The sequence below is a fragment of the Vulpes vulpes genome, chromosome 14, assembly GCF_048418805.1.
Source record: "Vulpes vulpes isolate BD-2025 chromosome 14, VulVul3, whole genome shotgun sequence".
In the NCBI taxonomy this organism is placed as follows: domain Eukaryota; kingdom Metazoa; phylum Chordata; class Mammalia; order Carnivora; family Canidae; genus Vulpes; species Vulpes vulpes.
Window position 1 is genome coordinate 21,876,146 of NC_132793.1, and position 14,505 is coordinate 21,890,650.

Sequence of the window (14,505 nt, forward strand, 5' to 3'; positions counted from 1 at the left end):
TTTTGTTTGAGAGAAAAAGAGACTGGAGGGAGGAGCAAAGGGAGAGAGTCTTTTTTGTTTTTAAAAATTTTATTTATTTATTCATGACAGAGAAACGCAGAGACACAGGCAGAGGAAGAAGCAGGTTCCCCGCAGGGAGTCCAATATGGGACTCGATCCCAGGACCCTGGGATCACAACCTGAGCCAAAGGTAGATACTCAACCCTTGAGCTACCCAGGTGCCCCTGGAAGAGAGAATCTGAAGCAGACTCCATGATGAACATGAAGCCCAATGTGGGGCTTGATCTCACTACCCATGAGATCATGACCCAAGCCAAAACCAAGAGCGGGACACTCAACCAACCCAGGTGCCCCTTAAATAGTTATGATAAACTTCTTCTAAATACTAAGCACTCTTGTCGTCCCCAGGACCTTTCAGAAATAGCCACAGTATCCTCAGTAACCATCTTTGTCCCATAGGATTAAGGTCTTAATGATTTGTTTTCCTTCTTCAGGTGCCAGAAATTATGGGAGTTATCTGTGCCCGCCTATCCATAATCAGCCAGCCAAGAGTCCGACGACAAATCATAAATACTGTGAGTCTGTTTATCTCCAGGCCTAAGTACACAGATATAGTGATTGGCCACCTTCTGTGTCATCCAGTACCATATGACAGGTAACAGAACCTGGTACAGCCTCTGAATTAAACTGGGGTATGTGACACAGCCCCCCGTATTGTGGAACATGATCATTCTCAAAAATCTAATGATATTCTTGTAGAAGAGATAAGATATAGTCAGATACTTGCAATATAAGTCAGAATATAGGGATCCCTGGGTGGCGCAGAGGTTTAGCGCCTGCCTTTGGCCCAGGGCGCGATCCTGGAGACCCGGGATCGAGTCCCGCGTCGGGCTCCCTGCATGGAGCCTGCTTCTCCCTCTCCCTCTGCCTGTGTCTCTGCCTCTTTCTCTCTGTGTGACTATCATGAATAAATAAATAAAATCTTTAAAAAAAATAAGTCAGAATATAATGCATAAACATAAGGAAACAATCCAACAAATCCAGAATAAAGAACATTTTATAAGTCATTTGGACTGAACTCTTCAAAAAAGCTAATGTCATGAAAGAAAAAATGTGCTGGCACATTATTCTAAGTAAAAAGACACTGAAGAGATTTAACCAAATGCAATATGTGAACCTGATTGGATTCTGGATGAAAATAAAAGGTATAAAAGAAAATTTTAAGAAAATGTAGGGTTGTCTGGGTGGCTCATCCACCATGCTTTTTTAAGATTTGTGGCTTTTAGGGATCCCTGGGTGGCGCAGCGGTTTGGCGCCTGCCTTTGGCCCAGGGCCCGATCCTGGAGACCCGGGATCGAATCCCACGTCGGGCTCCCGGTGCATGGAGCCTGCTTCTCCCTCTGCCTGTGTCTCTGCCTCTCTCTCTCTCTCTCACACTGTGTGCCTATCATAAATAAATAAAAATTAAAAAAAAAATTAAAAAAAAAAAAAAGATTTGTGGCTTTTAGAGTTGGAGGCACCCTGGAAGTTCCAGGAAATCTCTTCTGAGGAAGGCAGTGAGGCACTAGGAGAAGGTTCTAGGCCTCTACTCCCTTCAATCAGATTGACATCTTTCTTTTTTTCTTTTTTTAATGTAAGCTGTACTCCCAACATGGAGCTCAAACTCATGATCCCAAGATTGAGTTGCAACTGAGCCAACCAGATGCTCCAGAGTGGCATTTCTTTTTGTCTGCTTTATATGTTGTGATTCTGGGTAGTTATTGTATCTTAGCCTTAAACTGTTTGAAAACTGCTTTCAGTGAATGGTTTCTCACAGTGTCTTGGTGTAGTGCTGAAATTTTATTTTATTTTATTTTATTTTTGCTGATTTTGATTGGTTTAAGTTGAATTTAGATGCTCTACCACTAAATCAAATAAAGGAAGATTTTTACTCATCCAAAGAAAAAAATGAGTTTATATATACATATATATGTGTATATATATATATATATATATATATATATCTTTTTTTCTTTTTAAATATTCTTTTGGGCATCTTACTGACTCAGTCGGTAGAGTATGCAGCTCTTGATCTCAGGGTTGTAAGTTCAAGCTCCACATTGGGTGTAGAGATTACCTAAAAATAAAATATTTAAAATAAGTTAATTACAATAAAATAAAATATTCTTTTATATGTTTCTCTAATATGTTACTGTTGATCTTTACTACTTGCTTCAGCTTATCTATACTAGATTCTTATATGAAATATATGATTTAGTACAAAATATTAAATATACTTAGAAATATACTCAGTTATTTTAAAGTATAACTTTAGCATTATTTATTGTTTGTATTTGTTCTAACTCTTGGATGACTTTGAGAGCCTACTGCTTTAGATCATATGAGAATTGTGGAATCTCCTAGAAATGGAAATGGCATAGTCAGGAGACTTCATTTTTATTATATTTTTGGTCATTTACCTGAAGTCTGTTAGTTGGTTTACATGCCAATTGGGGTGATTGTTCTTAGGAGTCTCTCAAAGCATCTGCCATTTGCAAGGTGCTGTTTGCCTGGGGAAATAAGGGACAGGACATGGACCCTCCCCTGGAGCAGTACACATTCTGGAAGCAGATACAGGTATATAATAAGATTCCAAAGCAAAATAAGAGAGTTGTATGGAAGCTCATAGAAGGTGACTTAATTAGATGAAAGATTGGGGAAGGATTTCTAAAAGAAGGGCTGTCTCAAGCTGGGTATTTAGTGTCAGTTAGCCAAGTAGAAGATGAGACGGTGAAAAGGGCATTCTAGACAAAAGTAATAGTGAAACAAAACACAAGGAAGATATGAAACAGGTTGATGAATACCCATTCCCAAAGGGATAATGGACAAACAAAAACCATGTCACACCTACAGAATCAGTATCACTGGAGGTAGAACCTGTTCCATATTTTTAACAAACTCTCCACATGATTTTTTTCACACTAAATTTTTTAAACCAGGGATGCCTGGGTGGCTCAGTGGTTAAGCACTGGCCTTCAGCTCAGGGTGTAATCCTGGAGTCCCAGGATTGAGTCCCACATCGGGCTCCCTGCACAGAGCCTGCTTCTCCCTCTGCCTTTGTCTCTGCCTCTCTCTCTCTCTCTCTGTCTCTCATGAATAAATAAGTAAAATCTTTTTTTAAAAAAGTTTTCTAAACCATTGGCTTATAGGCTAACGTGTATGTTTTCCTAATTCAAATGCATTCCCAGCACAATTACAACTGTGTTCTTTCCAGAAATAATTTTCTACAATCCACTTCCGCAGCTATGAGTCTTTTCAGCATTTCACATTATGTTTCTGACCTTCCCTTTAGGAGTCCTTGAAGACCTTACTTTGTTTTATTCACAGATTAGAATTATTAGAGTTGAGAGTGAAATGTTGGAATAGTCCTTAAGCTTCTCATTTTTTAGAGTGATTCTGATATAGACAGTTGGAAGACCACACTTGCTCTAGTAAAGATACCTAGGTAGATCCTGAAAATAAGAAAATGGATTAAAACCATGAGTAACTCCCCTTCTTCCCCCCATAGTACTCCTCTCCAGGGCTTATATAACACTCAGGCCCTACCTTTGAGTCAATGATAGAAGAAAAGTTATTACACACTGTCTTTCTTCAAGAAGAGATCTCTTCTAAGGAGAATCAAAGCTTTATTTCTGGGCTTGGACTTGTCCAAAATTTGAGGACCGTAGACTGGATTGAATAAATCTGTCTCTGAATGCCTTCTGTGAGCCTGGCATTGTGCTAGACCTTGAGGGATTCATGGAAGAAAAGCCACCCATCAGATAGACACATACAGAGAACTGAAAGTAGTACATTTAAGATTGAGGCAACCTCTATCCAGGAAAATTCTGAAAAAATATAATAAAAAAAGAAACTTTGAAAGTGTTATGAGAACTCTCATGAGAGACATGGTAAAGCAGCAGCAAAAGCTTCACAGAAGAGATAACATTGGATCCAGACCTGGAAGAGTGTTGATGGGCATGGGAGAGGACAGTTGGAAAGGGCCTTCCAGGTTCAGGAAATAAGGAAAGGTATAGAGCTGTCAGAGTCCATTGTTAGGGGTGCCTGGGTGGCTCAGTCGATTAAATATCTGCCTTTGGCTCAGGTCATGATCCCGGGGTCCTGGGATTGAGTCCCACATCTGGCTCCCTACCCAGCGGGGAGTTTGCTTCTCCCTTTACCTGTAGCTCCTCCTGCTTATGCCCACCCCTCTCTCAAATAAATAAAACCTTCTTTTTTAAAAAAAAAAAAAGTCCATTTTTAGTTTGGTAAGGGCAAATGGTCTCGGGTAGCCAGAGCACAGGCATGTGACAGGGAAGTTGTGAGACTAAAAAGGTAAATTAGGACTAATTTTTCCTGAAGTCCACGATGAAGCATAGAACTTGAGATTATAAAACCCTGAGAGTAATTGTAATGAAATTAGATAGTAAGTCTTTTGATACCCTGAAGAACTGAACAGAGAGAGGAAAACCACTTACAGATTGGGTTTCAGATCCTTTTTTTTTTTTTTTTTAATTTTTATTTGTTTATGATAGTCACAGAGAGAGAGAGGCAGAGACACAGGCGGAGGGAGAAGCAGGCTCCATGCACCGGGAGCCTGATGTGGGATTCGATCCCGGGTCTCCAGGATCGCGCCCTGGGCCAAAGGCAGGCGCCAAACCACTGCGCCACCCAGGGATCCCTGGGTTTCAGATTCTAGAAAGATTGTGGTTGGTGTGGGCTTAGGATAAGCCATTCTCCTGAACCCTTCTGTTCTTTGGGATTTCTAGGCATCTGGCTGAGTTGTGGAGAACTCTGGAAGTGGAACTGCCCAGCACCACCTGGATTCTGTGGAGACTCCTGAGGAAGCTGCAGAAATGCCATAATGAGCCCACCCATGAGAAGATGGCCTATGTGGCTGTTGCTGTAAGCCATTGAGCTTTGTCCCTCCAACTTCAGCACAATATGCTCCTTTTCTTGGTGTGACTCATCCAACACCCCTTCTGGAGAGTGTCTCTTTTTTATCCCTCTCAAAGTTTGCTTCTTTCACCCATTTATAAATCCATAATGTCTCTACCAAGGGACTGACATGGAGTGGCTTGGGAGAGTGAAGGAATCACTATGATTTAATGAGTTTGGTTTAATCAATGTAGTTAAATGTTCCCTTATCCTTTAAAAAATATGTATCATCTGGGGTGCCCGAGTGACTCAGTCGATTAACTGTCCAACTCTTGATCTCAGCTCAGGTCTTACCTCAGAGTTGTGAATTCAAGCCCCACATTGGTCTCCACTTCAGGCATGGAACCTACTTAAAATAAAGTAAAAGTAGGGACACCTGGGTGGCTCAGCGGTTAAGCATCTGCCTTCAGCTCAGGTCGTGATCTCGAGGTCCTGGGATTGAGTCCTGAATCAGGCTCCCTGCAGGGGAAAAAAGAAGTCACATAATACAGAAGAATAAGATATAAAAAAGAAAAGGTCCTCCGTGAGCTGAGATTGGCAAACTTTTTCTATAAATATTTTAGATTTTTGGGCCACATGCACTCACTCTCTTGCATGCGCTCTCTCTCTGCAAATAAATATAATCTTAAAAAAAAAAAGACTTTTTAAAAAAATCTAAAGACCATTCTTAGCCTAGCTATATCATCTCCCTAAAAATGAACTTTCTAGAAGTGTTTATACATATATAAATATTTTCTATATGTATTTATTTGGTATACTTTTTCCTCCCATTTTTTTCCTTTTAAGTAGCCTTTTTTTTTTTTTTTTTTTTAAAGAGAGAGAGCTAGCAGGGGGTAGGGCAGAGGGAGAAACAGACACCCCCCTGAGCAGGGAGCCTGACCTGGGGCATGATCCCAGGACCCTGAGATCATGACCTGAGCCGAAGGCACTTAACCAAATGTGCCACCCAGGCACCCCTAGATTTTATTTTTTTTTTATTTTTTTTTAATTTGTATTTATTTATGATAGTCACACACAGAGAGAGAGAGAGAGGCAGAGACACAGGCAGAGGGAGAAGCAGGCTCCATGCACCGGGAGCCCGACGTGGCACTCGATCCCGGGTCTCCAGGGTCGCGCCCTGGGCCAAAGGCAGGCGCCAAACTGCTGCACCACCCAGGGATCCCTAGACTTTATTTTTTAGAGTAGTTTTAGGTTTACACTAAAACTGAACAGAAAGTACAAAGTTTCTGTATACTTTCTATCCCCTACATGCACAGCCTCCCCCACTATCAATATATACTTTTTACTTTATTTTCTTCCCTACCAGTTTATGGTTCAGGTTTCTCTGACCCAAGTTATTATCGTACAGGTTTTTTTTTAGCTTCCAAAGTTATTCTGACATCTCTAATCTGCCATTGTGTCCTCTCCTATTCTCTCTTTTCTTGTGGATTTACACCTTTTTTAAAATCCCTATAATGTTATCTTAGTTTTAGGAGTCAGAGCAGATAAAGGCATATATTTAATCATGTTAGTGTATGAAATTGTATGTTATATATTAGTAGGATCAAATTAGATATATTATTTAGTGACCTGCTTTTTAAATTTAACAATATATTAACTACTTTTCATATCAAAATATAAGACTCTGTTATTCTTTTCATAGCTGTATAGTAATTTTTTTTATTAACTTCTTAAAAACAGACAATATGTAACATGGTATAAAACCATTCATTTCGGGATCCCTGGATGGCGCAGTGGTTTAGCGCCTGCCTTTGGCCCAGGGCACGATCCTGGAGACCCGGGATCAAATCCCACATTGGGCTCCTGGTGCATGGAGCCTGCTTCTCCCTCTGCCTATGTCTCTGCCTCTCTCTCTCTCTCTGTGACTATCATAAATAAATTTTAAAAAATTAAAAAAAAAAAACATTCGTTTCATTTCCAAGTTTCCTCTTAGTGAACATTTTAACAATTTTCAAACTATGGCCATAAAAACAGTGCTACAATAAATTTAATCATGCATATATAGATTTTGTTATACATATCCAATTATTATTACTTTTATTTTTATTTTTTTAAAATAAAGATTTTATTTATTTAGAGGGAGAGAGAGAACACAGCAGGGAGGAGCAGAAGGAGAGGAAGAGAGAGTCTTAGGGAGAATCTGTGCTGAGACCCCCAACACAGGGCTCAATCTCACAACCTGGGCTGAAACCAAGAGTCAGACTCTTAACTGACTATGCCACCCAGGCACTCCAAGCATCCAACTCTTGATCTCAGATCAGGTCTTGATCACAGGATCGTGGGTTCAAGCCCCACATTAGGTTGCACACTGGGCATGGAGCCTAATTTAAAAAGTAATTAGGATGCCTGGGTGGCTCAGTGGTTGAGCGGCTGCCTTTGCCTCAGGGTGTGATCCCAGAGTCCTGGCATCAATCCCACATGGGGCTCCCTCTGGGGAGCCTGCTTCTCCCTCTGCCTATGTCTCTGCCTCTCTCTGTGTGTCTCTCATGAGTAAATAAAATCTTTAATATATATACATATATATACATATACATATGTGTGTGTATATATAAAACTCATCCATCAAAAATCACTCTCTCTTCCTCTCCCTCTGCCCCTCCCTGCTGTGTTCTCTCTCTCCCTCTAAATAAATAAATAAATCTTAAAAAAAAAAGAATTAGACACTCAACCACCTGAGCCACCCAGGTGCCCCTACATCTGAATTTAGATGCCCCTCTCTCTTTGGTAACCTGAAATGACTACTTCATTCCTATTTCTTTTCCTCCTCACTTTCATGTCCCTGCACTGATTACCACTACTGTTCTTCCCATCGAATAGTAGAACCAGAAAGCATGATCTGGCACAAGCAGACATAAAGCAAAAGTAAGGAGTAATGCTAGCAGCTGTCACGCTCTATGGTGTACCTTTTCTACCACAGGCAACAGATGCCCTTTATGAGGTGTTTGTGGGAAACAGGCTCCAAGCAGCTACATTCCGACTCTTTCCTCAGCTTCTCATGACACTGCTCATCCAGATACACCACAGCATCGGTCTCACCATGTCTGATGTCGCCGTTCCAAGTGGCCTGTACACAGAACAGGAAATGTCATCAGAGGTCACCCCTTTGTGGTACTGCCTGTTATGATTTTGTTACCCATCACTTACACTAAGCTCTAGGCACTGTGGTAGACACAGGATAGCCAAGATGTGGTCCCAACCATGGGACAGCTTACAGTCTGCCCTCATGGGACATCAGGATGAAATGCCCAGGAATCACTCTGGGCTCTCACTGGTTGGTTGTCTGATTGTTTTATTGGTGCCAAGATAAACCCAATAGAAATTTTTTTTTTTTTAATTTATGATAGTCACACAGAGAGAGAGAGAGAGGCAGAGACACAGGCAGAGGGAGAAGCAGGCTCCATACACAGGGAGCCCGACGTGGGATTCGATCCCGGGTCTCCAGGATCGCGCCCTGGGCCAAAGGCAGGCGCTAAACCGCTGCGCCACCCAGGGATCCCCCCAATAGAAATTTAATAGTGCATGACTTTCTTTTAGAGGTAATGCTGTAATGTGGATTATTTAAGAACACCTGACTAAAAGTTAGGGGAACTGAGTTCTAATTCTCATTCATTTAACTAGCTATGTACTCTGGGCAAATCTTCCATTGTTCTGTGCCTTGGTTTTCCTATCTGTAAATCAGGCCAGACTAGGTACTCTTCGAAAACCTTCTAATTTTAGGATTATCTGGTGTTATATCCAGCATACTAGTTCAGTAAGTAGTAGGGATAGTTTATTTTAATTAATCTCTCTACCCCCTGTGGGGCTCAAACTCATGAACTGGAGATCAAGAGTTACATGCTCTACTGAGCCAGTCAGGTACCCCAGTAGTGGAGGTAGTTTACAAAGCACTGTGGGGGCACCTGGATGGCTTAGTTGATTAATCATCTGACTCTTTTTTTAAAAAATGACTTTATTTATTTATTCATAGAGACACAGAGAGAGAGAGGGAGGCAGAGACACAGGCGGAGGGAGAAGCAGGCACCATGCAGAGAGCCTGACTTGGGACTTGATCCAGGGTCTCCAGGATCACACCTTGGGCTGCAGGTGGCGCTAAACTGCTGTGCCACCGGGGCTGCCCAATCATCTGACTCTTGATCTCAGCTCAGGTCTTGATCTCAGGGTTATGAGTTCAATCCCCACATTGAACTCATGCTGGTGGGGAGCTCACTTTGAAAATAAATAAGTAAAATAAAAAATAAAATAAAAAGGAATATGGGTAAACTTTATGGGGGTGTTTTTAAAAGTGGTTTTAAAAAAGCAGTGCATATGGGTTTAGCATCCCATATCATTTGTTTTATTGCAGATTTCAAACTCCCAGGGAAACAAAATCTAATTAGATTTCTTTATGCTAAAAATTTGTGTGAAGGGCCTTTCAAGTTATTAGAGCATTAAGAGTCTTTGGGGAAATCTAAAAAGAAGAGAATTACCATCCAGAGCTAGCAATGCATGGCCCTCCTCAGTGAGAGCAGGGTAATTGTGTACTGATAAGTTGGAGGGACCTGTTCTATTCACTTGTTCTGGTTTTATTCAATTTAGCTTCGCCATACAAGCTACAAAGAGTCTCCTCCTCAGAACATTGTGCTGGCAGGAATTCAACATCATGGAAAAGAATAAAGGATGGACCCTCCTGGAAGGAAAAGAATGCCATCTTCAGGGAGTATCTCTCCTTGCTAAGTAAGATTACCTTGCCATGCACACCTGCTCTAAATCAGCATTGCGTTAGGTATTTTTCTCCTTTTTTGTTAAAACAGCAACCAAAGTTGGATAATATCACAGTTTAGGGAAATATCCATAATGCCAGGCAGATTTTTCAGAGTCTTGCCACTGCCATACCATCCTATGCACCTAAAGCTGGGCAGAATCCTCAGAGGGCCCACAGCCCCAGGAAAAATGCAGTCTGGATAGGAGCATTTCTAAGAGGTGCCCTGTTGGGTGTTCTGTTTTGCAGTGCATTGCTGGAAAGAAATCACCTCCTTGCACACAAAGTCATGTACTTGTTGGTCCCTCTTCTTAACCGAGGGAATGATAAACATAAACTCACATCTGCAGGATTTTTTGTGGAGGTAAGATTTGTTAGATTGAGGAAGTCTGTAAAGCAGCAGGTATTGCCTTCCTGGGCCCTATCCAACTGGGATCCATTTCAGATGTGGGATAGAAATAGTTTCAGATTCAAGCCTACTGAAATTCTTCTAGTCATATACTCATTATTTAGGCTTCCTTATGTATCTATAGCATAAGCATCACCCCACTTTTGGGGAAGGTGGTTCCCCTCATGAAAAAGGGTTGAAAGGTAACTTCTTTGGCTGATTTCTTGGTTCTTTCAGCTTCTCCAGAGTCCAGTGGCTAGGAGACTGCCCAGCATATACTCCATTGTCCGCTTGAAAGACTGGCTACATCATGGAAATAGAGTCTTCAAATTTCTTGCCCTAAGGGGACTGCGCTATCTTATTAAACACCAGGATATGGTAGGACGGGCCCCCAGACCACTGATTTGTAAGTCACAAATCAAACATACCCCAGAAAGATCCCCAAGCAACTGGTAACAGCCAAGAAGGAAATTGGGTAGCCTAGGAATAGGAACAAGTAGGAGTACATCCCTTTGTATCTTTTAAATTTTATGCCTAGGAAATATGTAAGTACTGACTTAAGTATTTCATGAAATCACAAGAAATAAGTCCAAGTCGCATATATTCATAATATTTGAAACCTACAAATTTTTTCTTTTTTTAAGATTTTATTTATTTATTCATGAGAGACAAAGAGAGAGAGAGGCAGAGACACAGGCAGAGAGAGAAGCAGGCTCCATGCAGGGAGCCTGATGTGGGACTCAATCCTGGGACTCCAGGACACCCTGGACCGAAGGCAGGCACTAAACCGCTGAACCACCAGGGATCCCCCTAAAACCTATAATTTGTATAAGGAAGTACCCTCACTGTCATCACACTATCACAGCCTGGGTGACATTCAGGTGTCCTTTTATGTCTTGTACCATGTTGCCCTAAGGAGTACATTGGATAGGCCATTATATCTGCTCCTAAGATGTGTATCGTCTAAACAAAGATTATTGACATTCATGTTGAAGTAAAGTTCATTTTCTACCAGCCTAGCTAGAAACTAGGCCTGGGTCAGAAGGAAAGATGAATCCCTGGGCCTTCAATTTTTTCACTTGAGTTCAATTTTTTTAATATTTATTTATTTATTTATTTTTAAGATTTTATTTATTTAGGCCAGCCCAGGTGGCTCAGTGGTTTAAGCGCCACCTTCAGCCCAGGGCATGATCCTGGAAACCTGGGATTGAGTCTCACCTCAGGCTCCCTACATGGAGCCTGCTTCTCCCTCTGCCTGTGTCTCTGCTTCTCTCTCTCTCTCTCTCTCTCTCTCTGTCTCTCATGAATAAATAAATAAATCTTATAAATAAATAAATGAGTATATATTTGAAACAAAGATGACAGTTGTTAGCATGTTAATTCTGGTTGTTTGGATATACAAATATTTGCTGCCATATTCTATTTACTTTTTACATGTATGTTTTAAACTTTAAAACTCTGAGATTGCTTCCTTTTGGAAGTTTCAGAAGAATATAACCCCAATTCAGAATGGGAAGGACCCTTCAGGGTCCTCAGTCAATTTCTACTTGATTTCTTGGAAGGAATCTTAACTGTCTCTGGATACATTCCATGTTAGAGAACTCACTAGGACCTGAGCTAGCCATCTTATATTTCTCTTGTTGTAAGCAATTCTTTACACTGACCCTAAATCTCTGTCACTTGACCATCCCCACTTGGTCCCATTGCTGCCCAAATGAAGCAACTTAAAACAGCTCTGCCAAAAAAAAAAAAAAAAAAAAACAGCTCTGCCCCCTTCTCTACGATCAGTCCTGCCAATACTGAGAGGGCAGTCATGCCCTCTTCTCTGTTCTTAACTAGCCAGTGCTACCAAACATTGAACAAGCACCACGTACTGGATAAAGGTGGGGAGCCCTACTTTGGTACCAGATAAAGTGCTATCAAGAGGGTGATGGTGCACTCCTTTGGGCACACAGAGGGAAGACATCAGGAGCCTGTTGCCATGCATCTTAGACCTCTTATGTGAAACCGACGAGAAGATTGTTTTGTTGGCCATCCAGATACTCCTGCAACTCGTGGGGACAATGGATTTCACCACCCTGACGGCCATGATGAAGACCCTGTTCACCCTATTTGGTGATGTAAGACAATGAGAGAGGAGAAGCTTTCCTAGGGGAGGGTAATTGGCATAACAGAAAATAGAAATTGGGATAGTAATAAATATACTCTATTTTATTTGTTTTTAAGATTTTTATTTATTCATGAGAGACACACAGAGAGAGAGTGAGAGAGGGGCAGAGACATAGGCAGAGGGAGAAGCAGGCTCTATGCAGGGAGCCTGACGTGGGACTCAATCCCAGGTCTCCAGGATCACGCCCTGGGCTGAAGGCAGCACTAAACCGCTGAGCCACCCGGGATGCGCAATACACTCTATTTTATATAGTACTTTTTATGTTCACAGCACTTTCAAATCTCCTCTCTGAAGACCCTTCCAGGTAACTTGTGATGTTAGTAGGACTGGTGTTATTGTTTGCCAGACTAAATAAAAAACAGTTGTAGAGACTTGCCAATGTACCACCCTGATCATGGGATGAGGAAGAAGTTTGTATAAGAAAAGACACCTTTCAAGGAACACTCAGGACTGGGTCCCCATCCCAAATCCCAAAGATTAAAAACAAACAAACAAGCAAACAAACAAACATGGAGCACAATGAACCATATCCTTAAAAGAGTCAAGTATGGCAAGGCTGGGATTCTGAATCTCAGCAAAACAGCTTGTGTGAATGGTTAATACTAGTATCAGGCACAAGCTGTGCTGACTACATTTCTCATTTGTGGAGCGAGAGAAGAACCAGTACTACAAAGCACCAGGTCTTGCCATCTTTATATACATTTGGCTTCTTGTCCTCAGCTACCTACAGCTAACTAGCCTCATGTTAGGACTGATGTTTCAACCAACAAGTTCAGCATGAACACTTTCAGTGACTTGCTTCCCTTTGGATACTCCCTTTGTAGGTGAGATCTGATGTTCATCGTCTCTCCATGACCCTGTTTGGAGCATCCATAAAGTCTGTGAAATACACAGAGAAGAAGGGTGTAGAGAATCAAGTCCTGGACAGCTTGGTCCCACTACTTCTGTATTCTCAGGATGAAAATGATGCAGTAGCTGAGGTAATGCCTTTGTCAAGTTCTTTCAGGCCTGAATAACTTCTAGTCCAGAGCCAAATCTGCAAATAAGCATTCATATCTTTGAAGGCAGGGACTTTGTGGTACCATCTTTTTTTTTTTTTAAGATTTTATTTATTTATTCATAGAGACAGAGAGAGAGGCAGAGACACAGGCAGAGGGAGAAGCAGGCCATGCAGGGAGCCTGATGTGGGACTTGATCTGGGGTCTCCAAGATCACGCCCTGGGCTGCAGGTGGCGGTAAACCACTGCGCCACCAGGGCTGCCCTGTGGTACCATCTTTATTTACTATTTCCTCTAGCACAAGCTATCTTTCAAATATTTTGCCTAAGTGAATTGTGTGAAAAATCTTACTCCTTATTTCTGTATAGCAAATTATGGCCCTTTGTGGGTAAGAACAATATTTAAACCTTTTTGCAGCCCCACCCCAATATTTAGCCTAGCACAGAGCCTAAATACAGTGCCAAATGCAGCAAACTCTTTTTGTTGATGACAGTGACAGTATTTCATTATCTGTCTTCTTGTATTCAATAACTGCCTTCTGGCCTTTAGACAAATAGACTTGTATTGAGGGCTAAGTCATAAATAGCTTCTCTGACAATCTAGGGAAGCTTCTATATCTCCTTAATATTCTGGGAGTTTCTGCCATAGAGTTGTGCATGGGATGTCATCATCTTGAGAACTGTCCCATACCTCAGGAGTCTGTCCATTCCAGTGTGTTATGACCACTAGTTACAGCAGACCAGAGGAATGTTTAGACCACAATGATTCTGGAAAAATGCTAGAGCTTTCCCCTACTTAAGTTCCCCATTACAGAAATGAAAGCAGGATCGATAACAAGATTTAAGATTATGGTTGGCGGGGATCCCTGGATGGCTCAGCGGTTTAGCGCCACCTTCAGCCCAGGGTCTGATCCTGGAGTCGTGGGATCAAGGCCCATGTCTGGCTCCCTGTGTGGAGCCTGCTTCTCCCTCTGCCTGTGTCTCTGCCCCCGCCCCCACCTGTGTCTCTCATGAATAAATAAATAAAATCTTAAAAAAAAAAAAAAAAGATTATGGTTGGCCCTGGTATCTTAATGTAGGGGAAGTATTATGGTCTTGTAACCAAAACTATGAAATATGTCAGACCCCAATAAAGTATAGAGTAGAGCTTCCAAACCAAGAGATAGAAAGAATGCCCTATAGGGGTCACAGATATTTGGATGCATTGATACCCATCTCACCCCCTTGACCCGTCAGCCCTTATCATCAAGTAAGGC

At 41.6% G+C, this 14,505-nt stretch overlaps 1 protein-coding gene across 31 annotated transcripts in view; it reads left to right on the forward strand.

Moving 5' to 3' along the window:
* The window catches only part of MROH8 (maestro heat like repeat family member 8), a 58,640-nt gene that overhangs the window by 34,952 nt on the left and 9,183 nt on the right, over positions 1-14,505 (forward strand). For 14 of the 31 annotated variants that reach the window (XR_011996918.1, XR_003236704.2, XR_011996919.1 and 11 more), the window contains 8 exons: positions 495-655; positions 4,788-4,923; positions 7,874-8,064; positions 9,532-9,669; positions 9,944-10,058; positions 10,320-10,460; positions 12,038-12,202; positions 13,077-13,232. Coding sequence is in view for 23 of the 31 variants with exons in the window: in XM_072735914.1 (XP_072592015.1) it covers positions 495-655; positions 4,788-4,923; positions 7,874-8,064; positions 9,532-9,669; positions 9,944-10,058; positions 10,320-10,460; positions 12,038-12,202; positions 13,077-13,232 (1,203 nt within the window). In the remaining 8 variants the exon portion in view is untranslated. Of the gene's footprint in view, positions 1-494; positions 656-4,787; positions 4,924-7,873; positions 8,065-9,531; positions 9,670-9,943; positions 10,059-10,319; positions 10,499-12,037; positions 12,203-13,076; positions 13,233-14,505 lie in introns of those variants that run through there. The other 17 variants (XR_003236705.2, XR_011996920.1, XM_072735907.1 and 14 more) reach the window with 7 other exon arrangements.